The sequence below is a fragment of the Abramis brama genome, assembly GCF_963993115.1.
Source record: "Abramis brama genome assembly, chromosome: 10".
NCBI classification, from domain to species: domain Eukaryota; kingdom Metazoa; phylum Chordata; class Actinopteri; order Cypriniformes; family Leuciscidae; genus Abramis; species Abramis brama.
In genome coordinates, this window is record NC_139972.1 from 2227804 (window position 1) to 2255119 (window position 27316).

The 27316-nt window shown below is 37.6% G+C and overlaps 1 protein-coding gene across 4 annotated transcripts in view; it reads left to right on the top strand.

Annotated features, from left to right (window-relative positions):
• Positions 1-7206: 7206 nt before the first annotated feature.
• The window catches only part of LOC311091353 (protein NLRC3-like), a 61896-nt gene continuing 41786 nt past the window's right edge, over positions 7207-27316 (top strand). The window contains exons 1-5 of one of the 4 annotated variants that reach the window (XM_084127268.1): positions 7207-7502; positions 11194-11290; positions 11402-11515; positions 21975-22088; positions 25039-25152. In XM_084127268.1, the coding sequence (XP_083983394.1) occupies positions 11241-11290; positions 11402-11515; positions 21975-22088; positions 25039-25152 (392 nt within the window). In that variant the 5' untranslated portion in view covers positions 7207-7502; positions 11194-11240. Of the gene's footprint in view, positions 7503-10250; positions 10628-11193; positions 11291-11401; positions 11516-21974; positions 22089-25038; positions 25153-27316 lie in introns of those variants that run through there. The other 3 variants (XM_084127266.1, XM_084127267.1, XM_084127269.1) reach the window with 3 other exon arrangements.

Here is a 27316-nt window from a genome sequence, read left to right on the forward strand (position 1 = left end):
TTTTAGTTTAAATTTTAAAAATATTAAACTTATTAATATGGTTCAGGCAATGTGTGCATTTGTACTCTGATCATCTTCACTGTAATAAAATTTAAAAAAATACAAAACTAAACCCTGTCTCTTTTTGTTAAATTTCAGTTTTATCAATAATAGCCAGTGGTTAAATTGGGCCGGGGCTCTCCGGGGCTCAGCCCCGGCACATAAGCCTGCTCGTTTGCAGTCAGTTGCCTACTGGAAATTATGTCACATAAAATTTGATGAAAGTGATGCTTTTGAAAACATATTTCTGATTATAAATGAAAGATTTTGAAATGGCATGTCTATTTTGTCTCGAGGGAGCTGAGAACAATCGGGACACGGCCGTATTCGTGTTCAGCTGCTTAATCTCGTTGTCAGTTGATCGCGCACCGCTCGCGCATGCCATGCGCATCTAGGTAGGCTACTACTCAGAACTCCGACACGGATAAATGTACGCAGCAATAATGAATGTTCCTGGGAGATCCGTAGTTGCGCAGGATGTGGAAGCGCGCAAAAGTTCCAGAACCTTCTACTGCCTTGGAAAAACAAACAAAAAACAAAACTCACAAGCTGCTGCAGCAGATCAATTTTGTCAAGTTCAGCACACGGACGCGCCGGCGAGTGAACTGGACTCTCGTCTCATAAATGAACCGAAACTCATCGTATAAGGGGCCTACTTGCCTGACAGACCTGATAAATATATCTATAGAAAGCTTGGAAGGTATTCTTTTAAACAGAACAATTCAAAACGAAAGAAAACAGACCGCTGCTTGTGTAGCCCAATCCGTATGAAATGTGCATTTCTCTCTGGCGCGTTCACTACTGCGAAGATTGCGAGGACAGCATCGTCAACTTCATCTATGCAGGGCACTGACACAGAAAACACTTGTTTATTAATAAACAATTAAAATGTCTCCTTGCTATATTTTACATATTCATAATCATTACTTTTGCCGTTTTTTTTGTGACAGCTTTTAGCTTATTGGCAGCGCCACCCTTAAATGTTACATGAACGCGTCACCACCGCAAGAAAGAAACGAAGTATTTGTACTTCGTTATATTCAACCACTGCTGATTAACAGTAATGTAAATGCTAAATGTCCTAATACCTGTTGATACTACAACAATGCAAATATGCTCTTAACCTTGCAGTTTTTCACATATCATGTAAGACACAATTTCTCCATTTCTTTGCACAAAACTCTCCAGAAAATGCCATTTAATAGTTTATTTTTCAAAAAAAAATTACGGGGGGCATACCCCCGGACCCCCCTGGGGAGAGCCCCCCCACATAATAAATCCCAATTTAACCACTGATAATAGCCATTATAAAAGTATAAGTAAAAAGTACAAGAAGCTATACAATAAGAAATAAAGCAAACAATTCAGTTGAATATACAATGTCAGCGCTCTAGTCTAACATTACAACGGTAAAGTTAAATAGCCTAAATATAAAGTTATGAAATTTCACTTAGCCCTCAGTTTGGCCAGGGAACAAATTATAGATTCACATGACCAAACATCTCCCCTTAGGTCTACACAAGACGAATTATATCTCATGTTTAACCACTAGAGAGATGTCAGAGTCAGCGGCAAACGTCAGAAAGACCAGTCGAGGAAAGGCTGTTCCAGGTGGGGTACATTAGCGCCGAGCGCCCGGTGATCGCCTGGATCTCACAACCTGGATCAAATTTTCATAAATCTTTATAAATAAACCACAGTTTGAGCTTTAACCCTTGTATGGTGTTCGGGTCTGTTGGACCCGTTTTCATTTTTTATCAAAAGAAAAATGATACAATTAATTATTTTTTCAAACAGAGACTCATTGGCCTTGGCTCATTTTCTGTGAGGAATATATATCAGAACACATTTTCAATGAAAACACACTGTACACCCCCCTACACATTTATATTACACACAGGATGTTTGGGTCCACTGGACCCGGGGCTAATAAAAGCGTGGAAATTGTAGGTCCTGTGTACCTTTACTCTGTCCTCCTCCTGTCAGGGCCTGCTGTTAGTGTGTGTATGTTCTTCTATATGGTTTATGAGGACACAAATGTGTATAATGACATGGGTATTACAACGTAAACATGGTTTATGACGACATCTGTGTCCTCATACTAAAACATACTAAATGGTGTTTTTTGAAATTCAAAAAATGCCAAAAGTTGTCTGTGATTGGTAGGTTTAGGGGTAGAGTTAGTGTAGGGGGACAGATTATACAGTTTGTACATTAGAAAAACCATTATGCCTTTGGAGAGTGACCGTACACCACATATCCAAGTGAGTGTGTGTGTGTGTGTGTGTGTGTGTGTGTGTGTGTGTGTGGGTGGGTGGGTGTTTTGTGTGTGTCTGTGTGTGTGTGTGTGTTGTGGGTGTGTGTATGTGTGTGCATGAGTGTGTGTGTGCGTGTGAGAGAGAGATTGTGTGTAAGTGTGAAAGAGTGCAAGAGTGAGTTTTGTGCTTCTACTCCTGCCGTTCCCACACGAGGTTGCAATTCTTAAATGTGATCTAACAAAGGTAAAGAGAAAATATTAACCATATATGCTGTTTATATTGCTTGTAATTGGGATGAAGTAAACATCTGTTGAGTATTTTAACATAACATTTTTCATTGTGTTGAATTAAAAACCCAAAAATGCAGCGGGTCCACCAGACCCACGAACACTGGCTGAGTAACAAAAATATGAACACCACACAAGGGTTAAACAACTACATTCTCGCCTGATAAACTCTTAAAATTACATTCCCTGACACAGTAACAGTATTTAAACTGTATATTAAAAATGGCACTTCTAATGTTGTCATTCCCCATGTAGAACGTGCAAGTGGCGATTCACAACGAACCACATTTCGAACCACAACGGAAGGGTACCCAAAAAGTGGTACGTTATGGTTCGACATTTTGGTACCATTCACAACTTTTGACAGTGGAAACGGAAATAAATGCGTACCATACTGTACCGCTCAGTGGAAATGAGCCATAAGTGTAATATTATATGGTGATTGCATCTACATCTGCACCAGCTGGGTGGTCAAGTGTGATCGGGTCAGTTTCATCGGGGAGAAGCTGGTTTTGTGGTGTTTCTCGCTCCTTTCTACTGGTGTCTATATTGTGCAGAATGGCACATGCAGCCACTATCTGTGATGCCCGCTCTGGTGACTCTGAAGCGCCGAACACAGTTGAAATGTGCCTTTAGGATGCCAAAGGTCATCTCTATCTTCACTCTGGTTTTACTGAGTGCCACACTGAAGCGGTGCTGTGTCCCTGTCTGAGGGTCATGATAGGGGGTTATTGTGTAGGTTTTTCTATCTCAGTTTAAATTAACAGTGTTTTGTACTGTACCAAATTTAACTTGCTTTCCTCAAAGTGCTGACACAACACAGACTCACGGAAAATTCGTGAGTCATGCACTGGAGCCAGGCCATTTGGCATCCAAACTTGTGATCATACGTTCATGATCACAAGTCATCTGCAGATGAAATGTTTAGCAGATCATTGTTATATCTGTTAATGTTACTATTAATTTAAAGATTCATCTCACAGAAATTAATCATCTCACATGTTCACATCATCTCTACCTGAACATTAAGGCTGTGATAGGACTTCCTATTAACATAATCTGCCTCATGTTCCGCTTGAGCAGTGGAGATTGCAACATGCAGGCTATGCAGTCTATTGCTCCAATGACTCTAGTTTAACAGAATAATAAAAAAAGTTTTAAAATTAATTCTTAACATGTACTGTATTGTATAGTACATTTCTGAAATTTGCTTTTTGAAAGAAAAAAAAATGTGTTCATGTGATGTCACTATTAATATATCTTACCAGCAATTTTATAAAAGCCCTCTTTTATGGTCATGGTCGATAAATGTCTGGGGAACACTATTAATGAAACTATTCATGTACTCCTGCAGAGCGAGGGCCACCTTGCGAATGGTTCGACAAACCGTGTTTCCCCTAGCTTCTGTGCGTCACCGACCGTGCAAGTATGTACCACTTGCAAAAAAAAAAAACGTATAGCAATACCATTTGTGGTACAGTAAGTGCATGAATTCGACATGTTAAATTCTTTATGTGCGGCTCAAGAAGTTGAATTCCTTCAGTGGAATATCTGTATCTTTCATACAAGTAACTATCAGGAAAGGCAAGGGGATTTTGTCTGGCTAAACTCTCTCTACGAAGTGCTTGTCTAACAATTTGTGCTGAGATGTCCACAGGATTTGAAAGAAAAGGTGAAGCCATTGCAACCGACACTGGGGATTAATTAGGGATGGCTGAGGCGAAACTGACGTTCCGAAGCTTTTCGAGATCCCGAAGCACAGATGTTTCGAATCACTGATCCGAAGCGTGATTCAAAACACCCATGTCACGTGACTACGGCTAAATGAAGCTTCGGAGTGTTTCACAAGTGTTTCGACAGGTGGCTTGATCAGCCGAATCAGTGTTTGATTGACAGGGTCGGGAACAGACCACACAATCACACATCTGTATAAAAGTCAACGCATCTTGACCTCGCGGGTTTTTGTGAGAGGAGTTTGATTTTGAGATTGCGGATTTTTGGTGATATAGTGACATTTATAGTGTGATTTGTTTAGTTATATTTAGGCTTACATTTAAATTTACACATTGACTGATAGGCTAGAGACAGACAGAGTATACATATAGTGACACATTAATAGATGCATAGATAGAAATATATATAGACAGATAGATTAATAGAAAGATATATAGGTGATGGAGCGGGCCACCGCCAGGCTTGAGTTGCCATGCGGGGAAGCCACTCGTGGAAGACTTGACGAGCGCTTTCTCGCTGGCCATAATCCACCAGCTCCCGTGAGCCATCCATTTCTTCCTGACCTCCACGCTGAGGTCGTGAACGCATTGAAGAACCCGTACTCCTCTCGCATTCTCCGGTTTACAGTGTGTGGGCCAGATCTGGGTCATAGCAAACAAAGAAGAGGTATTTTACCGGCTGTGGGCCACATCTGGGCCGGAGGAAACTGTGTGTCTGTGTTCAGCTTTGGGCCGGGGAACCAGCAGAACTGAAGCAAGGATGTGGACTCTATGTTGATATCTGGGACGTTTACTGAAATCATGATGTTGAACCACTGATTGGAAACTAAAGATTGGTAAAGGTTGGATTTAATTGATTCTTCCTCATTAGAGAGAAACACATGTGCATCAGCTGCTGCTCCTCTGTGTTTTGCACGCTTGTTCTCTGCGTTTGATTTGTATTGTTACTGACTGCAATGAGACACATTCATTAAAAAGTTATTAAAGCATTTTCTAGCGTTTTTTGCCCACAGTATGGTTTTAATTGATCTGATTCTTTCAGGATTGTCACTTGCATTGTTCCACATCTGTAGATTGTGTTTGAAAAAATAATCTGCTAAATGACTAAATGTAATTATAAACATTTCATGATCTTTCATATCATACAGATGTGATCAAACAAAGTCCTCTTTATGATTTATTATCAGGAACGCTGTGTTTGCAGAAAGATAAATTAAAGAAAAATGTACAAATGAACAAATAAAAATAATGAACGAGCCAAAAAATTAAATAATGAAGAAAACCAAGTAAAAAAACTTAAGAGAAGAGAGTGAAAAACAAACTTTAATCAACCAAATAATAAATATTTTTTTTAAAGTAACAGATAAAAAACAAACTAAAAAAGACGCGAGTGCTTTGATTAGCACTTTACCACTTTATTTACAAAATATTAATCTTCAACGCTCAGTCACGCAACAACGACTGCTCTCACACGTGCAAACCCCCCCCGCCCCCCGCCCGCTCTCTCTCTCTCTCTCTCTCTCTCTCTCGTGACACATGGAAAGTGAAAGTAAGTTCTCCTGCCGGTGTTACGGATAAACTGGGATCATATTACCGGAGGGACGCGCGCGTGCACGCAGATAGTTTTACCTGGATTTTCAGCAGATCGGCGACAGATTTCACGGATCACGATTAAAAACGAATATTTCACCAGTTGTATACTACATAATACATAATAATATAATGCATAATAAAGCGCTTTGTTTTGCAGTGTAAATTCCAGCGTATTAGACGCGAATTCAAAGTTTAACATTAGTGTCCAGCTCAGAAACCGCGTCTATGTTAACATGAGCATTCGGCAGTAACATTCTTCTTCTCAACATTACTGTATCATATTGTGTGTGTCTTTAGTGCGTTCTAATCACATAACAACAGATGAAGATTAAGTTAAAGTAGCAATAGCCTAAAGGAAACATGAATTGCAAAGTCATTTACATTTTTTTTTCAAAAAGTTGTTTTTATTGATGCAACCACAAATTGTATTACTGAAATCAGCAGAACATTTGATATAGTGATGATGAATTATTACAAATACGGCTGTTATTCTTCATGGTTATTATTGCACATAAATCACCTCACATGAATACCAGACCCCTCTCCAAAACAACAATTAGAAAAGGAAATGCTTAATTGTGTACTTTTTTGCTGACCTCTTTAACTAAAAAATAAAATGTAATGGGTGTAGGCATCTTTTTATGTAATATAAATTTGTATTATGCCAGATCTCTTCATTTGACTGGCCTCATGAATCTCATTAATATTCTCTTTCCTTATTCATCACATCATATGTGCTTTCATTGTTGTTGTCTGCTTAAAGGAACAGATGAAGAGGTCTATAAATAAAGTGTCATTATTGTTACTGATGTCGTTGTTAGGCCATATACTGCCACAGCAAATGGATGCAATTAAAGTATGAATAATGAATAGGTTTGTTGAACATTCCCCTAAATATAGGCTGTGAGCAATTCACTGGATCCTGTGTCACTAATTATACAATTATATTTGCATACGGTTTATCACTTTTTAACACTCTTAAGGAACATTTATGGCCCTGTATGCTTTATGCTTTAACTCCTCAGCAAGATTAAAATGCAACATAAATAAATAAATAATAAATAGGCCAAATGACGTAACTGCTGCTCAATTTAAAAGCCACAAATTGTCATCATAAAAATAATCTGCACTGCAAAGTCACAATGTAAATAGTATAATTTATTACAGTTGTCATCAGATAGAAATTTCATTGAAACGAATGTAGGCTAATATAATAATGTGGGCGTGGTCTGTGCCGCGAAATTAAAAAACTTCCCTTAAATGCGTCTAAAACAACAGTGTCCTAATATAATACAAACATTTCCCAATAACGTGAAAAGCTCTTAAATCTGTTCAGTGAAAAATTCGCTGTCGTTCGCCGTCGAACATCTGCTGGATATCCAGGAAAAGATATCTGCGTGCACGCGCATGCCCAGGAGTTAACATGATCCATAACACATGGTCCGCCATTTGAGCAGGAACAATACGAATACAATACGGAAAAAATAGAGCATTGAGGTGTTTATCGACGTTTTAGAAGGAATTTTCATGTATCTTAATGGTCTTAAAGCTGGAGGCATTCAGATCCTGTATCTTGTAAAAGTTTGATTAAGGTGAGTGTCTATGTGTGTATGACTTTCTCATATTAATATTAATATCTGTAGGACATTTTAAGTAATTATCTGATATGAAATCTTTAAGGGTTTCTTTCATTTAAAGTGTATTTTGTGTTTGGTGGGTCTAGATTTGTTTTCTTTTTCACGGACTAAACATGTTCAATCAATAGCTTGTTTGCATATTACGTCACGTCACTGCGTTGCCATGGCGCGAAATGCAGATGGAGGGCAGGAAGTGTTGTGCTACATTTAGGAAGCACTATAACAAACTCAAAATGCTTATGTTTTGCGTCGTTTATGGTTGCTCAAATCGATCAAACTTTTCAATTTTGCTTATAGTTTCTATAATTAGCAAAGAGCATTTGTGTTAAATAGGAATACATTGTAATAATGTTAATCAAGCTGACTAAATCACACGACTGTGCAGCAGTTCACATGCACTCACAATAAAAATACAATATAATTTAAAACAAAGACAAGCTCATTATACAAAGGAAATAATATTACATATCTAGACAAATTGGGTTGCTTATAGTTAAAAGAATGTCATGAACGATTTAGGCTAGATGTATTGATTGCATTAGTGCGTGATATTGAAGAGTGCGCGCCTCGAGCGCACGGCTGACACGACAGGAAAGTATGGAAGGCATTTTCTGCCAAATTTAAATAAATAAATTAAATTATTAAAATGAAAATTAAAACCAGATTAACGATTTCATTACAGAAAACAGTACGCAAAATATGTGACAAAATTGAGAATGAAATTAAATGATTTCATTTTCACAGCATTATCCCTGTCAAATTGAAAAATAAAATACAATTGGTGATTTCACATTTCATTTTCACTACAGTCTCGAGGCAAGACTGCCAATATTAAAATGAAAAGCCAAACGTGAAAAAGAAACTACAAATACAGTTTTTAATGCTCTTTAGTAACGCTCACGCAATAATAGTGACACAATTCAAATACAAATGTAAATTTTCGTTTTCATTTTAATTCCTCTTTTATTTCACAGTTTTCATTTTCGTTTTCATTTTCAAAGACAACCTGCATGCAAATTCTATGGTAATGAGTGGGTGTGGCTTATTCTAGTAACGGCGCTGAGACACGCCTTCTGTAAAGCGAAGTCATCGACGTCCCGTGTGCATGAGTTGAATGTGTGAAACGAAATTATTTAAATGTGATTATATTGTAATCGAGACGACAAGATATGGCGAAATCTGTTAGTGAGCTTTTGCGTGAAGCTGCCGCAGCATTAGAACATGGAAACAACCAGCCTTGACCATGTTAGTTATGATGTTAGACTAGACCATAATCGACAATGAGGTTCATTCATGTATTAGGCTGTTTTGGAAATTCAACTATTTGAGTGTACAAAAGTCTTAGTAACACAATTTCTACAACAATTATAGCCAGACATTAATACCCACTGGCTTTAACCGAGAGCCTCGGCCAATGTTTCATATTCGCGTCGTGCCTAACAGCGCCCTTCAGCCGTGACTTATTCAGATACAGCACTAGCCTAGAGTACCTTATTGCTTTTATAAAACGGTTACCACGCAATACAAATATTAATCCCGAAACATATGTATCTAAGCAACTTTAAGTCGATTATGGATAAGTCTGAGTCTAACATCATAACTAACATGGTCAGGCTGGTTGTTTCCATGTTCTAATGCTGCGGCAGCTTCCCGCAAAAGCTCCCTAACAGATTTCGCCATATCTTGTCGTCTCGATTACAATATAATCACATTTAAATAATTTTGTTTCACACATTCATGCACACGGGAAGTTGACGACTTCGCTTTACAGAAGGCGTGTCTCAGCGCTGTTACTAGAATAAGCCACACCCACTCATTAACATAGAATTTGCATGCAGGTTGTCTTTGAAAATGAAATCGAAAATGAAAACTGTGAAATAAAAGAGGAATTAAAATGAAAACGAAAATTTACATTTGTATTTGAATTGTCACTATTATTGCGTGAGCGTTACTAAAGAGCACTGTAAAAACTGTATTTGTAGTTTCTTTTTCACGTTTGGCTTTTCATTTTAATATTGGCAGTCTTGCCTCGAGACTGTAGTGAAAATGAAATGTGAAATCACCAATTGCATTTTATTTTTCAATTTGACAGGGATAATGCTGTGAAAATGAAATCATTTAATTTCATTCTCAATTTTGTCACATTTTTTGCATACAGTTTTCTGTAATGAAATCGTTAATCTGGTTTTAATTTTCATTTTAATCATTTAATTTATTTATTTAAATTTGGCAGAAAATGCCTTCCATAGGAAAGTTCGTGTTTCTGAGTTTTATATTCGGACATATACCGTGACAACATCTCATCTGACAGAGGACTGTGCAGCGCTGCTGACTGCGTTATTTATAAAAAAAAATTTAATTGCTGTGAGATGTTTGCTGTTGCTCGCAAATCCTGGAGAAATGGGCTGAAATCATTCACGTGGTGCGTCTCTGTGTGAGACAGATTTCAACAATCACCAGTCAAAGACAGCAGCAAAACCATAGCACAATGAAATAAGGCAACTTATGATTTCGGAGGTTTACAATATTTATTTATTTTATTTTTATTTATTTCACCTTTATTTACCCAGGTAAGCACATTGAGAACAGTTTCTCATTTACAATGGCGACCTGGCCAAGATAAAAGCGCCGAGGTACAAAAGTTACACATGTAATTACAAGACAAAACAGATCAAACATTTAAAAATTTATACAAGTAGTACAAAAGGTGTCAATATATTGAGGTAATGATTATTAAATAAAACGGCGTTGCTCTATGCCATACAATCAATAGACGAAATAAATATAGAGGTCTAATAAGAGGTAATATTGTCGAGTACAAATTGAATATGCTTAAAACAATATGAAAAGTGAAAAATGTCAAATAGCAAGTGACCATTGCTGAATAAAAAAAATAAAAAATAAAAAAAATACAATAGGCTATTGTCCGGTTTCATATTTGTCAGTTAAAATTTCAAAATACATTCGGGACTGAAGCCCCGGCCAAATCGGCTGGCCTACTCTGCTTGCAAACCTACGTCTGCGGTCGGGAGGAGCCGAATCGGAAAATGCCTGTGTGTGCAGTGATCACTTCGTCAAAGGTGAGTTAATACAACTTATGTGGCTAGTATGTTTGTGTAACGTACCAGTTTCCGAACTTTGTAAAGTCAAAGTAATTGTTTCTTCTTTTCTTTGGGTTTGTAAGTTACCCCAGTAACTGAAGACAAACGTAACGTTACAGGAAATTGAAATTCTTTCAATTCAGTTGAAAAATCGCTCCTCTTCCTAACGTAAAGATCACGTCCAACATATGTTTCGATTTTTTTGTTATATCTTTCTTTTGTAATAGCGTCTAAAGTAGTACAGTTCGGACTTTCCTCCATCTCGTCCATTCCGCTCTTCACTTCCTGCCCTCCATCTGAATTTCGCGCGTCATCACAATCACGTGACTGCAAACCACCTATCCGCGTTTCTCGGTGTCAGTTATTTTTCATAAAATTCTGAATCCAACGGTTGACTTGTTGTTGTTTGTGTGTGTACAGGCCCAATGAGCTTGAGTTAACGCAGTCACATGATCCTTTTTCTCCCACACTCCAGATATGTTCAGCTAAATGATGAATGTTGTTTAATTTAATCATAATTTAGTATGTGATGTTTCTTCATTCAGAGTCAGTGGAGGAGATCAAACTCATCAGATTCTCCTGTATCTTCATCATGGCTGATTCACAAGGATCCAGAGATGGAGATTTTCCTCCAGGATGCAGGTACTTTCAACAAACACTGTTAAATATTGTGTTGCATCACAGACCTTTATCAGTTGTGTGTAATCTACACAGTAATCTAATGGATTAAACTGAATCTGTTCTCTGTTCCAGTTCAGTCCAGCAGAAGAGCTCAAACCCAGAGTCCAGCTGTGTGTCTATGAAGAGTAACCAGTCTATGGATCCGCCAATGAAGTTTAAGAGTGGAGAAACACAGTCTGATCTCAGGTATAGGGGTGAGCGGGGCACACCGTAACGCAGGGCTAGTTGTAACACACTTGTTTTAAAGGGGTGGTATAGTGCCCTTTTCACAAGATGTAAAAAAAAATCTCTCAGCTCTCAGATTTCATCAGAAATATCTTAATTTGTGTTCCGAAGATGAACAAAGGTCTTACGGGGTTGGAACAACATGAGGGAGAGTAATTACTGACAGAATTTTCATTTTTGGGTGAACTAACCCTTTAAAGCACATGTGTCAAACTCAAGGCCCGCGGGCCTAATCCGGCCCGCCACATTATTTTATATGGCCCGCGAGAGCATATGGGTGTCTTAAAATTAGGGATGCAACGAAATTTAGGCTGCCGGAAATTTTCGGCCGAAAATAACATTTTCGTTTTTTGGCCGAAAGATACTAAAAAGCCGCCGCGCCCCTCCGTGTTCGGCGATGGTTTGACTCTGGCTCAGCGTGTTTTATGACTTTGCGTGCGAGTCCGCTACTTCTAAGCGCGTTCCGCTGTGTGTGTGCGCTGTGCTCTCCGCTCCGTGTTCACAGCGCGTTCAATGTTCCGCAAGCAACCTCCGTGTGTGTGTGTGTGTGTGTGTTGCGAGCTCTGCTCACGCTCACTGGAAAGGCAAAGTGACATGTCCGCTAAAAAAAAAAAAAAGCGTGCCGACATGAAATTTCTCTGGACTTGTTTCTTTTTGCAATAAATCAAATCAAATCAAGTATATTTGTATAGCGCTTTTCACAATACAGATTGTATCAAAGCAGCTTCACAGTATAATAAAATAATACAACAAAGTTTGTTTCTAGTGGAATTTATTGATTGATAGAATAAAATTAAATATCCCCAAAATATCCCCAACTGAGCAAGCCAAAGGCAACAGTGGCAAGGAACCGAAAAACTCCATCAAGTGACCTAATGGTGTCCTAAAACTCCATCAGGTGACCTAATGGAGAAAAAAAAAACTTGGGAGAACCCAGGCTCAGTCGAGGGCCAGTTCTCCTCTGGCATTTATGAACTAGAGGCCGGATTGTAGTTTGAAACTGTGAGATTAACAATATTATATGAATGCTTGGCTGAAAAGATGCGTCTTTAATCTAGTTTTAAACTGGGAGAGCGAGTCCGAGCAACGAACAGTATCAGGAAGGCTATTCCAGAGTTTTGGAGCCAAATGTGAAAATGCTCTCCCTCCTTTGGTTGATCTGGATATCCTAGGTATGACCAAAAGCCTCGAATTTATTGATCTTAAAGAGCGCGATGGATTATAGGGTGATAGAAGATCCGTTAAATAGACTGGAGCTAAGCCGTTTAGGGCTTTATAAGTCAGTAGCAATACCTTATAATTAATACGGAACTTTATAGGTAGCCAATGTAGTGATGATAAAATCGGTGTTATATGATCATATTTTCTTGATCTAGTAAGAACTCTAGCGGCTGCATTTTGGACTAACTGTAGCTTGTTTATTGAGGATGCAGGACAACCGGCTAATAAAGCATTACAGTAATCTAGTCTCGAGGTCATGAATGCATGAACTAACTTTTCTGCATCAGAAACTGATAGCATATTACGTAGCTTAGCAATGTTTCTAAGGTGGAAAAAGGCTGTTTTTGTAACATACGAAATATGATTTTCAAAAGACAGGTTACAATCGAGTATAACACCCAGGTCTTTTACTGTAGAGGATAAAGTAACATGACATCCTACGATGTCAAAGTTGTATTGTGAGAGGTTCTGTGGGCGGTTTTTTGAACCGATAAGTATTACCTCTGTCTTGTCTGGATTTAATAAAAGAAAATTACGCGTCATCCAATCTTTTATATCTTTAACACACTCTGTCAATTTGGATAATTTAGCGTTTTCATCCGGCCGTGATGAAATATATATTTGAGTGTCATCAGCATAACAATGGAAACTAATTCCATGTTTCCTTATAATATTTCCAAGTGGCAGCAAATATATTGAGAATAACAGAGGGCCCAACACAGATCCCTGCGGCACTCCATAGTTTACTGGAATTATGATCGATTTTTCTCCATTTAAATAGACAAAATGGTAGCGGTCTGATAAGTATGATCTAAACCAGCTTAATGCTTGTCCTTGAACACCAGTATAATTTTGTAGTCGATCTAAGAGTATTGTATGATCTATAGTATCGAACGCAGCACTTAGATCAAGTAAAACTAGTATTGAGATGCAGCCTTGGTCAGAAGCTAAGAGTAAATCATTTGTGATTTTAACGAGCGCAGTTTCAGTGCTATGATGCGGCCTGAATCCTGACTGAAACTTTTCATAGATATCATTTTCTTGCAAGAAAGAGCCCAGTTGAGTGGACACAACTTTTTCTAGTATTTTAGACATAAAAGGTAGATTTGAAATGGGTCTATAATTTGCTAGATTATGCGGGTCTAATTGTGGTTTCTTAATGAGAGGTTTTATCACTGCCAGTTTAAATGTTCTTGGAACATGACCTAAAGATAAAGACGAGTTAATAATATTGAGGAGAGGCTCTTCCACTACAGGTAACACTTCCTTCAGTAGTTTAGTTGGTATAGGATCTAATAAACATGTTGTTGTTTTAGATGAAGTGATAAGTTTATTTAACTCTTTTTGTTCTATAGTTGTAAAGCACTGTAATTGTTCTTGCGGGGGGGAAATTGAGGCTGAATTATAAGGTGCGATTGAGGATTGAACGTTTACAATTGTGGTCCTGATGTTTTCTATTTTCTCAGTGAAGAAGTTCATGAAATCATTACTACTAAACTGTAACGGGATATTTTGTTCGGGTGACGTCTGTTTATTTGTTAGTCTAGCCACGGTGTTAAATAAAAACCTAGGATTGTTTTGGTTGTTTTCTATTAGTTTGCGGAGGTGCTCAGCCCTGGCCGCTTTTAGGGCCTTTTTATAACGTGACATACTGTCTTTCCACGCGATTCTAAAGACCTCTAAATTAGTTTGTTTCCATTTACGCTCCAAATTACGGGTTTCTCTCTTTAGAACATGCGTAGTATTATTGTACCATGGTGCTTTAATTTTCTCTGTAACCTTTTTTAATCTAACGGGTGCAACAACATCCAATGTTCTAGAGAGAATGGTGCTCATAGTGCTAGTTAGTTCTTCTAGTTCATCTGTTTGTTTGGGTTCAGGCAGCAGCTGAGACAGATCAGACAAGCAACTCGAGAAATTATCTATGGTGGATGGAAGGATTGTTCTGCCTGGTCGAAAACGCGGCGCCGCATGACATATTACAGCAGTACGTAATATGCAAGTTACCAAGTAATGGTCAGTGACATCATCACTTTGTGGAATGATATCTATATCGGTTGGATCGGTTCCATATGATACAATTAAATCGAGTGTGTGATTAAGACGATGAGTTGGTCCTGTGACGTTTTGTTTGACCCCAAAGGAATTTAATAGATCTATAAACGCAGCCCCTAACGCATCATTTGGATTATCTACGTGTATGTTAAAATCTCCTACAATTAATGCTTTATCTACATTGACCAATAGATCTGAGAGAAAATCTGCAAACTCTTTTAGGAAATCAGCGTAAGGCCCAGGCGGTCTATATACGGTAGCCAAGGCTAGAGATAATATGGATTTTTTTCTAACATCTAAGAGCGTAACATTTAGTACAAGTATTTCAAACGAAATAAACTTATAACCTGTTCTCTGAGTAACATTGAGAATATCTCTATAGACCGCTGCAACACCGCCGCCACGACCAATCAGACGGGGTTCGTGCTTATAGGAGTATCCTAATGGAGTAGACTCATTTAGACCGAAATAATCATTAGGTTTAAGCCAAGTTTCAGTAAGGCAAAGTACATCGAAGCTATTATCCGTGACTATTTCATTTACAATAACTGCCTTAGGTGTGAGTGATCTAATGTTTAGCACTATAGCACTACTGTGCTGTAACATGGTGTGTATAGCCGTGCTGGGCAACACTGGTAAAATTACACGAATCACGATCCTCTCGTTCTCCCTGCTCTGCTCATGCTCTGATAAAAATATCTTTGTAGGACTATACTTTATTTTGACAATTGATCAAAAAATAAATCTGTTAAATCTGATTCTGCTGCATAGAACTGATTGAAGAATAATATATTGATATTTTATATTATTTTAATATAATAATATATTTAAATATATTAAATATATTACATAATATTTAATATAATATGTACCAGTATTATCCTTTTCACCATTTGTATCACTCCGCTTGTCTGTGTTTGCGCCACTTGCATCATTAAGCCAGTAGGTGGCGACAAGTGACTGTCTTTATGAGTGAACAATTGAACTTTAAACTAATTATTGCCAAAAACATTAATTAACTCAGGAAAGAAACAAGTTGCTGAAACCAATCTTTAATGCTAATATAAATTGCTCATTTGCCTCTGGACACAAAAAGATTGCACTGGTTTTTGATTGAAATGTAACATCTATGCAAAATAATCCTTGAAAGATTTCTCATTTAAGGCCATTCCTGTTTGGAATATGTGATTGTGTATTGTCAACAATAAGCAGAAACATTCTGCATTTCCATTTTGTAGTGTGGATCATTCATTGCAACATTTATCCTCATTCTCATTTTTAAGAATCTGTTATCTTGACAAATAATTTATGCTACTGCCCACTGACATGCTTTTAAAGCTATTGTTATCCAATTTTTTTGGCCTTTTAAACACCTTAAAATGCACATATGTAGGTCCGAGAAATCCAAATTTTATCGGGGGAGCATGTCCCCGAACCCCCCTAACTACCTCACATTTGAATATGCATGACTGTGTGGTAATGTGTGCTGGTGTGGCTACAGTGCCAGGGCTGAATTTTTGAGCCAGTTTGCCCCTGCATATATACAATAATACATTATTCTCTGTATCAAATCATTATTACCCAGCCCCTGATGTTTCGGGCTCATCCCCTGATGTTTTTAAAACCTAGAAACACCCCTGAAAATGCATATACAATATTTGTAACTTAAATAAGTAATAATCAAATAAAGAGACAATATATTAACATTTTAAAAGTCTTACAGTTACAACCGGCCCTTTGAGGGCAGCCATAATGCTGAAGTGGCCCTCAGTGAAAATGAGTTTGACACCCATGCTTTAACCCTCAGGGGACCAAGGTGTTTTTGGGGCCTTTGAGATGTTCTGACATGCCTTGACATTTGTGCTTTTTTCAGTTATTTATAAACATGTTAATGGCAAAGGTGTAAATTCACTCTATATAGCACAAACAGGGCTACCATAATATGCGAGCAACGTGTATGTAGATGTTTGTATTTTTAAGAGAATAATGTTTATGCGTGGTTATTGGAAAAAATTAAAATGAAAGTTGCTGAATTAAGACCACAAAACACATATTAAATATGTGTCCACAAGACTTTTGACTAATGGATGTTGTCCCTTTGAGTTCTAGCTTCAAAATTATGTGAATTTAGTTTTGCTTTATCGTTCACAAAAAAAAAATACATTGATTTAAATGGTGTAAAACAGGTTTTGCTTGGAAAGCCAATATGCGAGGGGGAGGAGTAGTTTACACCTTAGATTACAGTGTCCCACCCACTCTGCATAATGACTCTGCATAATTAGCCATTCATTCAGGTGTGACACTGACTGAGCCACAATACAAGGACAAAAGATGTATTTAGAAGACTTATATTGACCATTTAAGATTTCGCTTACATCTCTCTTGTAAATATGTTTTGCTATTTTATTAAAAATGTTACAATTACAACAATAATTACAATTTCAACAATATTTCAAGTGTACTCTTTCTTTGTAAAAAAGAAAAAGAAAAAAGATTATAGGCCTACATTTTATCATATGTATTCATTAGTTTGAATATAGCCAACATTGGAACATCTAACATCTTAGTCTATGACTTTATTTTTGACAAATATATATATATATATAGATAGAAATATAACGTTAGATATGAGCAGAAATTGCTAAACAAAAGCTTATTTGATGTGGCAGTATATTCTACAGTAGCCTAAAAACTGTACCCAAATCTAGTCAACAAGTGACTGACTGTAACGTTGTTTTTATGAAATATTAGGGTATATAAATGCTAATTTGCAGTTTAATACGTTGCTTATACAAATACATTTTATTTCAATATTCCAGTCGATTTTTACTCATCTCAGTAGGCTATAGCAAAGCAGTTTATTCTTTCACACACAGACGCGCGATTTATATTTAGGCTAAACAGTCTTTACAAATATGTACCCTTCATTCATCTCACAGAAAGGCGAGTCATATTATAGAAATGCGATTCATCTTTTTGCGGTTTGCATGGGCCTACACTAACGTTATTCCATAACGTTATTCCACACTTGAGAAAAGAAAACAGCCTACCTCACTCCTCAGAGGGATCTGCTCCTCATATCAGGAGATATTGCTCCTCATATCAGCACTGTTCTAAGGAATCTTTTTTCCATAAGGTAGGCTATATTATGCCTCACTCGATCGCGACGCGCTGTGTTTACAGCTGATGTGGGCGTTTCACAGATCTTCTTCTCAGAATTTGTGTTTGAATAGCGCGCGCTCTCCGGGGAGTGGTCACATTACTGTGAATGAGCTCGTAATGAGCTCGACTGGAGTTGCTCTCTTTTTATACAGATTACAGAAGCTGAGAATATTTGTTTTTTATATAAATGACTTCATTTAACAGATGCGATCTCAAGCTTTATGCCCGTGGGTCTGTTTGCCTGTTTGACTGAATTTTCGCGGAGTTATAGATCATTTTCGAACGCGTTTCAAGTGGGAGTTCACTGAGAGAGAGAAGGCAGAAATCGCATCATGTTAATTTTTCTTTATTTGTCAAAAAGCAAAACACTTTATTTTTATTGTGAGTATACAGAAAAAAAATAGAAACTGAACAGGATCGATTGATGTATTACACGAAAATGAAAGATCAAAATTAACAGAGCATTTAGTGTTTATTTTCATTGCTAAAAAAAAAAACAAGCAAAACGCGCGGGCGCGTTTGTGGTCCCCAGAGGGTTAAAGCCAACCAACCCCGTGACGTCACATGTTAGAATACTGCACAATGGCGGCGCCCTGGCCGCAAAAGATATAATGGTTTTTCTTTTTTTTCTTTTATATGTTTACATTTGTCATGTTTCTTATATAATAGGTGGGTTTCAGTCACGTGATTATGATGACGCGCGAAGGCGGGGCGATTTCAGATGGAGGGCAGGAAGTAAACACAGAGAATACGTCTATGGAGGAAACCGTTGTGGAGTGTCCGTATTGTCCCTTTAGCCGTTTTTTTGACCGTCCGTTTACACGTTCTTTCAACTCTGACCCATATCCGATTCATGTGTTTACACTTGCCATACTATCTGAAACATCGCGCATGCTTAAAGGGTTCAATTCTCTTGCACAGATGGACGAACGTGAAATATGCTTGATCCTAGCTCTGCGATATATGCGAAGTTTGCCAAACATCACCATGATTATGAGGCGGAGGAGGACGAAAAGTGCCATCATTGCACATATGCTTCAGTTATTGTGTGTGAGGGAGATCTCGGGACTGGTGGAAGCATATTGTGTTTAAATATTGGCTTTAACCGCAGAGACGTTGCCTAACGCCTCAGAAAATCCGATCTGCCTGTTTACATGACAGTCGCACTGGCACATATCCGATTTCCACATATGAATGAGGCCTGAAACCGATCTCGCAATATCCAAATGCATGCGTTTTTTTTCCCTATTTACACTTTCATAGAACACATCCGATCTGTGTCACATATGAGCAAAAAATCGGAATTGGGTCACGTTTCACTGACAGTAAATGAGCATTTAACGACAACCTAATGCTATATAAATACAGACACAAAAACACGTTGGCTAGCTAACATACCTCCGACGAAGTGGTCGCTGCAGACACGGGCATTAACAGACTCTGCTCCTCCTGACTGCAGACGTAACTTACGTTAAAAATCCACTTTTTACGGCGTTGTTCTGTGAGCTTTCTACATTTCTCACCTTTATGAGTGACAATCTTCAGTACTCTATAAAAACCCTTTCCATTTTCTCGATTAGACAATTGGAGCAGCCGTAAACTACACAATACACAACTCCATCTGAATTTCGCGCTCTCGCGATGCAGCAGCGTGACGTCACGTGAAACCAACCTATTGTTGATTATAGTGGTAATCCATCTTGTAAATCATGTAAACTAGATTGACTGTTTCATTTCCCCTTTAAAGTTGTCACTTTTTGAGGGTGAGCAAAAACGCACCGTTTTGTGTCTGGCCCTTTAAATGCAAATGAGCTGCTGCTCCCGACACAAAACAATTTTTGTGCCAGTTTTTGTTTTAAAGCTAACATGAAATATAAAATAAAATAAAGCTCATTAAGTTTCCTCAAAGTGCATTTTGATGAAAAATGTATGTTTATACTAATATGGTTCCTCTTATAAAGAATGAACAGCGTAATCTAAAGGATTAAACTGAATCTGCAGGGCTTGCAAAATCGCCTGCTCGACGTCCCGGGGCTATTGTTTTTTTCCAGTCGGGCTAACAAAATGCATAACCGGCCTGAATAATCTGAAATCGTGTTCGCGTCAGTCTTGTTATAATGAGATTCAGTGCTTTCTTAGTCTTAAATCCACAGCGGCGCCGAGCAGAGCGAACGTCAGAAACAGAGGACGGTTTGTGTGTGTGTGTGTGTGTTCATCTGAGTCTCATTGGTCTGTCACTCATTGGTCTGTAGTGCTCGTCAATGTCAGAAAATTTGAGATGACCAATCAAATCAGAGTAGGCGGGCTTTATGTTCACAGAAGCTGCTGAGCGCGAATTTGGGCAGTAGAGCGACTCGCTTCAGTTTACGGTCAAGTGCGAGATAAGATGTAAATAGCTAAACTAAACATTTCATATTTGACAGCTTTTTTAGGTCATAAATGTGAAACAAATGACAATTGAATGAATTTTGCCAATTTGAACTGAAAATAGGCCTATGTAATGTGACTAATAATTAGTTTACTGTCATTGTGAGGGGACATTATCATTAACAAAGCCGTTTTCATGTTAGGCACAAGATTAATAATGAATGTGTACATGTTGAGAATTAATATACAATTTGTAGCCTTCAGTAAATTAAAAAAGTTCAGCTTTAGGAGGGGAAGAGACAGGGCAAGATAAGGAGACTGAGAGAAAAAGAAAGTGATGTATAAGAAGTGAGAGCAGGTATCATCTACTGCCTGCTAACATGCTATTTCTTATCCTTTTTTGGCCTTCAAACGTCTTGAAATGGACATATCAGAGAAATAAAAATTTTTAACCCCCTAATAACCTTAAATGTAGGACCTCTTTGATTATAGAGCTGGTAGTCCCGCCCCTTCCGCTAACCCCACTGGACCTCTAGGTTGAAAAATCGTCAATGTGATAAAATAATTATTTTCTGGTCCCGTTTTAATTTTGCCATGAATGTGAACATATGTTGTCTGCGAATTTTTAATATAATATTTTGTGTGAAGAATGCTACAATTTAGCGGCTAGAAGTTTGATACGGTTAGACTTTGTGTGAGAGCACTTTGTGGACTACAACTCTTCACTGCTTTCGACGCTTTTGATATACGAATCTGAAGAAAGAACAGCCCATTTGGTTTGAATGGTGATATTTGGGTACAAAACACACAGGCATCTCGATCTGTCTCCATCGATTATCGCAGCATTAGCACCGTGATTTGACAAGTGGAGGGAAAATATGTTGTGGGGTGACGTCACATAGGCGACATGTAGTCTTTCTCGTTATGTCTTTTCCACAACTGCTAGCCAAAGAATCATACAATATACTGTCAAACTCGTAACATGAAAAATTATATAAAAAATTCACAGACAACATATGTTCACATTCATGGCACAATTCAAACGGGACCAGAAAATAATTATTTTCTCACATTCACTTGCATTGACGATTTTTCAACCTAGAGGTGCACTTGGGGTTTTACGGATGGGCGGGACTTACCAGCTCTATAAAGCCCTGTCTACGGCCCTGTATTATGAATAAGATCAATAATGAATGTGAACATACTGTGAATGAATTTAATAAACTTAGTTAGGCTACCTAGCTTTCCTAGTAGCTTTCAGTAAATTAATGCATCTGAGAAAATGAATCATAAAGCAAATTTTTTTTAATTTTTTTTTTTTAATCATCATACCCTAATTGGGGGCTGAGCCACAGACACAGACTGATTCATTCATACTGGTCACACACATTTCAGTTCAGTTAGAACCAGATGCATATTTGTTGATATTTGTGTTTTGAAAGTTTTTGATTCATTGTTTTGACTCCTAACCAATATTCTACATTAAAAATTGTAGTCTTTTTATATGGGCTAGTAAAATTAATTTCGTGCTACTACCAAAATCTGAAGAGTGCTTGCCCGAAGGGCTACAAGTGAATTAGAAATTTTGCGAGCCCTGATCTGTTATCTTTTCCAGTTCAGTCCAGCAGAAGAGCTCAAACCCAGAGTCCAGCTGTGTGTCTATGAAGAGTAACCAGTCTATGGATCCGCCAATAAAGTTTAAGAGTGAAAACACACAGTCTGATCTCAGGTATATCACTTCTATAAAAGATATGCTTATAGTATTTGATTTTTATGAAATTATTCTTAATATATACAGCAGTTTAATGATCTGGATTTGAACCAAACAATTCTAAGTTCAAATCATGTAAGTTTCAGTCAATAATGATTATCATTGTGCTCTTGTGTAAAGCTCTATGTATTGCATTAATACATTCACACACTGTAAAAGCTGTTGGTCTGTTACTCACAGGGTTTCTGCAGGGCATTAAAAAGCATTAAAAGTCATTAAATGGATTTTGCTAAAATTAAGCCTTTAAATAGCATTAAAAAGCATTACATTTTAATCCTACAGGCATTAAAAATGTAGATATAGTTTTAGTTCTATCAATTTATTTGAATATAGCCTTCATATTTTTTTATTTTGAATTGTCACAAAATATGTACGTTAATGTGATAAACACGCGGAACCAGATTGGTAATTGCTTCCGGCCCGGAGCAAAATTGCTGTGATTCGGAGGTGATGCGGGCATTTTGTACAGTAGGAATAACAGGAATAAAACTAGACCAGAAAAATGGGAAAGTGCAAATTCCAGCAGAAGTGGCTGAAATACAGTTTAAAGGGATACTCCACTTTTTTTGGAAATGGGCTCATTTTACAACTCCCCCAGAGTTAAACAGTTGAGTTTTACCGTTTTCGAATCCATTCAGCCGATCTCCGGGTCTGGCGGTACCACTTTTATCAAACATTTGACATAATTAACGCTGAATCAGTTCATTTTTTTCATCATAAGGAACAGAGAAAATCACTTCTAGGGGTGTGACGAGACACGAGATTGGACACGATTTTTCAGAAATTCTCAGTGACAAAATTCATGACTGGAAAAATAGTATGCAGGTGCATTTTGAAAATCTAAAGAATGAAAGAAATATAAGAATATAAAGAATGAACAGCGTAATCTAAAGGATTAAACTGAATCTGCAGGGCTTGCAAAATCGCCTGCTCGACGTCCCGGGGCTATTGTTTTTTTCCAGTCGGGCTACCAAAATGCATAACCGGCCTGAATAATCTGAAATCGTGTTCGCGTCAGTCTTTTTATAATCAGATTCAGTGCTTTCTTCATCTTAAATCCACAGCGGCGCCGAGCAGAGCGAACGTCAGAAACAGAGGACGGTTTGTGTGTGTGTGTGTGTGTGTGTGTGTGTGTGTGTTCATCTGAGTCTCATTGGTCTGTCACTCATTGGTCTGTGGTGCTCGTCAATGTCAGAAAATTTGAGATGACCAATCAAATCAGAGTAGGCGGGCTTTATGTTCACAGAAGCTGCTGAGCGCGAATTTGGGCAGTAGAGCGACTCGCTTCAGTTTACGGTCAAGTGCGAGATAAGATGTAAATAGCTAAACTAAACATTTCATATTTGACAGCTTTTTTAGGTCATAAATGTGAAACAAATTACAATTAAATTAATTTTGCCAATTTGAACTGAAAATAGGCCTATGTAATGTGACTAATAATTAGTTTACTGTCATTGTGAGGGGACATTATCATTAACAAAGCCGTTTTCATGTTAGGCACAAGATTAATAATGAATGTGTACATGTTGAGAATTAATATACAATTTGTAGCCTTCAGTAAATTAAAAAAAGTTCAGCTTTAGGAGGGGAAGAGACAGGGCAAGATAAGGAGACTGAGAGAAAAAGAAAGTGATGTATAAGAAGTGAGAGCAGGTATCATCTACTGCCTGCTAACATGCTATTTCTTATCCTTTTTTGGCCTTCAAACGTCTTGAAATGGACATATCAGAGAAATAAAAAAATTTAACCCCCTAATAACCTTAAATGTAGGACCTCTTTGATTATAGAGCTGGTAGTCCCGCCCCTTCCGCTAACCCCACTGGACCTCTAGGTTGAAAAATCGTCAATGTGAGAAAATAATTATTTTCTGGTCCCGTTTTAATTTTGCCATGAATGTGAACATATGTTGTCTGCGAATTTTTAATATAATATTTTGTGTGAAGAATGCTACAATTTAGCGGCTAGAAGTTTGATACAGTTAGACTTTGTGTGAGAGCACTTTGTGGACTACAACTCTTCACTGCTTTCGACGCTTTTGATATACGAATCTGAAGAAAGAACAGCCCATTTGGTTTGAATGGTGATATTTGGGTACAAAACACACAGGCATCTCGATCTGTCTCCATCGATTATCGCAGCATTAGCACCGTGATTTGACAAGTGGAGGGAAAATATGTTGTGGGGTGACGTCACATAGGCGACATGTAGTCTTTCTCGTTATGTCTTTTCCACAACTGCTAGCCAAAGAATCATACAATATACTGTCAAACTCGTAACATGAAAAAATATATAAAAAATTCACAGACAACATATGTTCACATTCATGGCACAATTCAAACGGGACCAGAAAATAATTATTTTCTCACATTCACTTGCATTGACGATTTTTCAACCTAGAGGTGCACTTGGGGTTTTACGGATGGGCGGGACTTACCAGCTCTATAAAGCCCTGTCTACGGCCCTGTATTATGAATAAGATCAATAATGAATGTGAACATACTGTGAATGAATTTAATAAACTTAGTTAGGCTACCTAGCTTTCCTAGTAGCTTTCAGTAAATTAATGCATCTGAGAAAATGAATCATAAAGCAAATTTTTTTTTTTTTTTTTTTTTATCATCATACCCTCATTGGGGGCTGAGCCACAGACACAGACTGATTCATTCATACTGGTCACACACATTTCAGTTCAGTTAGAACCAGATGCATATTTGTTGATATTTGTGTTTTGAAAGTTTTTGATTCATTGTTTTGACTCCTAACCAATATTCTACATTAAAAATTGTAGTCTTTTTATATGGGCTAGTAAAATTAATTTCGTGCTACTACCAAAATCTGAAGAGTGCTTGCCCGAAGGGCTACAAGTGAATTAGAAATTTTGCGAGCCCTGATCTGTTATCTTTTCCAGTTCAGTCCAGCAGAAGAGCTCAAACCCAGAGTCCAGCTGTGTGTCTATGAAGAGTAACCAGTCTATGGATCCGCCAATAAAGTTTAAGAGTGAAAAAACACAGTCTGATCTCAGGTATATCACTTCTATAAAAGATATGCTTATAGTATTTGATTTTTATGAAATTATTCTTAATATATACAGCAGTTTAATGATCTGGATTTGAACCAAACAATTCTAAGTTCAAATCATGTAAGTTTCAGTCAATAATGATTATCATTGTGCTCTTGTGTAAAGCTCTATGTATTGCATTAATACATTCACACACTGTAAAAGCTGTTGGTCTGTTACTCACAGGGTTTCTGCGGGGCATTAAAAAGCATTAAAAGTCATTAAATGGATTTTGCTAAAATTAAGCCATTAAAAAGCATTACATTTTAATCCTACAGGCATTAAAAATGTAGATATAGTTTTAGTTATATCAATTTATTTGAATATAGCCTTCATATTTTTTTATTTTAAATTGTCACAAAATATGTACGTTAATGTGATAAACACGCGGAACCAGATTGGTAATTGCTTCCGGCCCGGAGCAAAATTGCTGTGATTCGGAGGTGATGCGGGCATTTTGTACAGCAGGAATAACAGGAATAAAACTAGACCAGAAAAATGGGAAAGTGCAAATTCCAGCAGAAGTGGCTGAAATACAGTTTAAAGAGATACTCCACTTTTTTTGGAAATGGGCTCATTTTACAACTCCCCCAGAGTTAAACAGTTGAGTTTTACCGTTTTCGAATCCATTCAGCCGATCTCCGGGTCTGGCGGTACCACTTTTAGCAAACATTTGACATAATTAACGCTGAATCAGTTCATTTTTTTTCATCATAAGGAACAGAGAAAATCACTTCTAGGGGTGTGACGAGACACGAGATTGGACACGATTTTTCAGAAATTCTCAGTGACAAAATTCATGACTGGGAAAATAGTATGCAGGTGCATTTTGAAAATCTTCTAATGGATGTCATTTCAGGTCTACTTAAGAGTATGACTTATCAAATGCATTGAACAAAAACAACATGCAGTGTAAAAGGTTTTTACTGACTGGCTTTTCTCCTGTATTATTTCACATAAGTCTCTTCAGACCTTACTGTACATTTATGAACTTTCAGAAATTCTGATTGAGGCTGTGTGTGACCTCCTAACTGAACTCCTTTCCACAAATTGAAAATTGAAATAAAAACAGTATAACAAAAATAAATATCAGTTTTCTCTTAGTCTTAGGTGCAAACAATAAGTGCAAGTGCAACCATAATCAAAGAACTGTAGTGCACTGACTCTTTATCATTTTTTTGAAATTGCTTTATTTTGCACCGGCAGTTACAGGGTTAATGTAGCGCGTTCAAGGCCGGTTAGAGAGAATCGAGCGAGTGCGTTTGTCTCTACAGTAGGGGTGTCCCCAACTATGTATTTTCATAGTCGAATCAGAATCGTCAAGTCTTGCCTATAGTCGACTAATATTCGAATCATGTGTATGGGGGCGGGGCTTTAACATTTCAAAGCCGCGATGTACAGAAAATCACACAAAGATATATAAGAAAATGTATAAAAACATTTTGCATCAATAAAACTAAGAAATAACAAATAACTCCAGAAAGGCCACACTGCAGACAGGATTTACATTTCACATGCAAATCAAATTAAATCGGCTAAATTACCGGCTGTGCGAGCAGGCTCTAAACATCGATGCACCGAAAACATAAACAATTAATTTACTAAATTAAATTAGAACAGAATATACCTTTCTAATAAATAAAAATACAAAATGAAATAAATCAGAATCAAGTCACAAGATGAGGAGCAAATGTGTGCAAAAAACCTAAAGTGCAGGGGAACATACACTCACCTAAAGGATTATTAGGAACACCTGTTCAATTTCTCATTAATGCAATTATCTAATCAACCAATCACATGGCAGTTGCTTCAATGCATTTAGGGCTGTGGTCCTGGTCAAGACAATCTCCTGAACTCCAAAGTGAATGTCAGAATGGGAAAGAAAGGTGATTTAAGCAATTTTGTGCGTGGCATGGTTGTTGTGCCAGACGGGCCGGTCTGAGTATTTCACAATCTGCTCAGTTACTGGGATTTTCACACACAACCATTTCTAGGGTTTACAAAGAATGGTGTGAAAAGGGAAAAACATCCAGTATGTGGCAGTCCTGTGGGCGAAAATGCCTTGTTGATGCTAGAAGTCAGAGGAGAATGGGCCGACTGATTCAAGCTAATAGAAGAGCAACTTTGA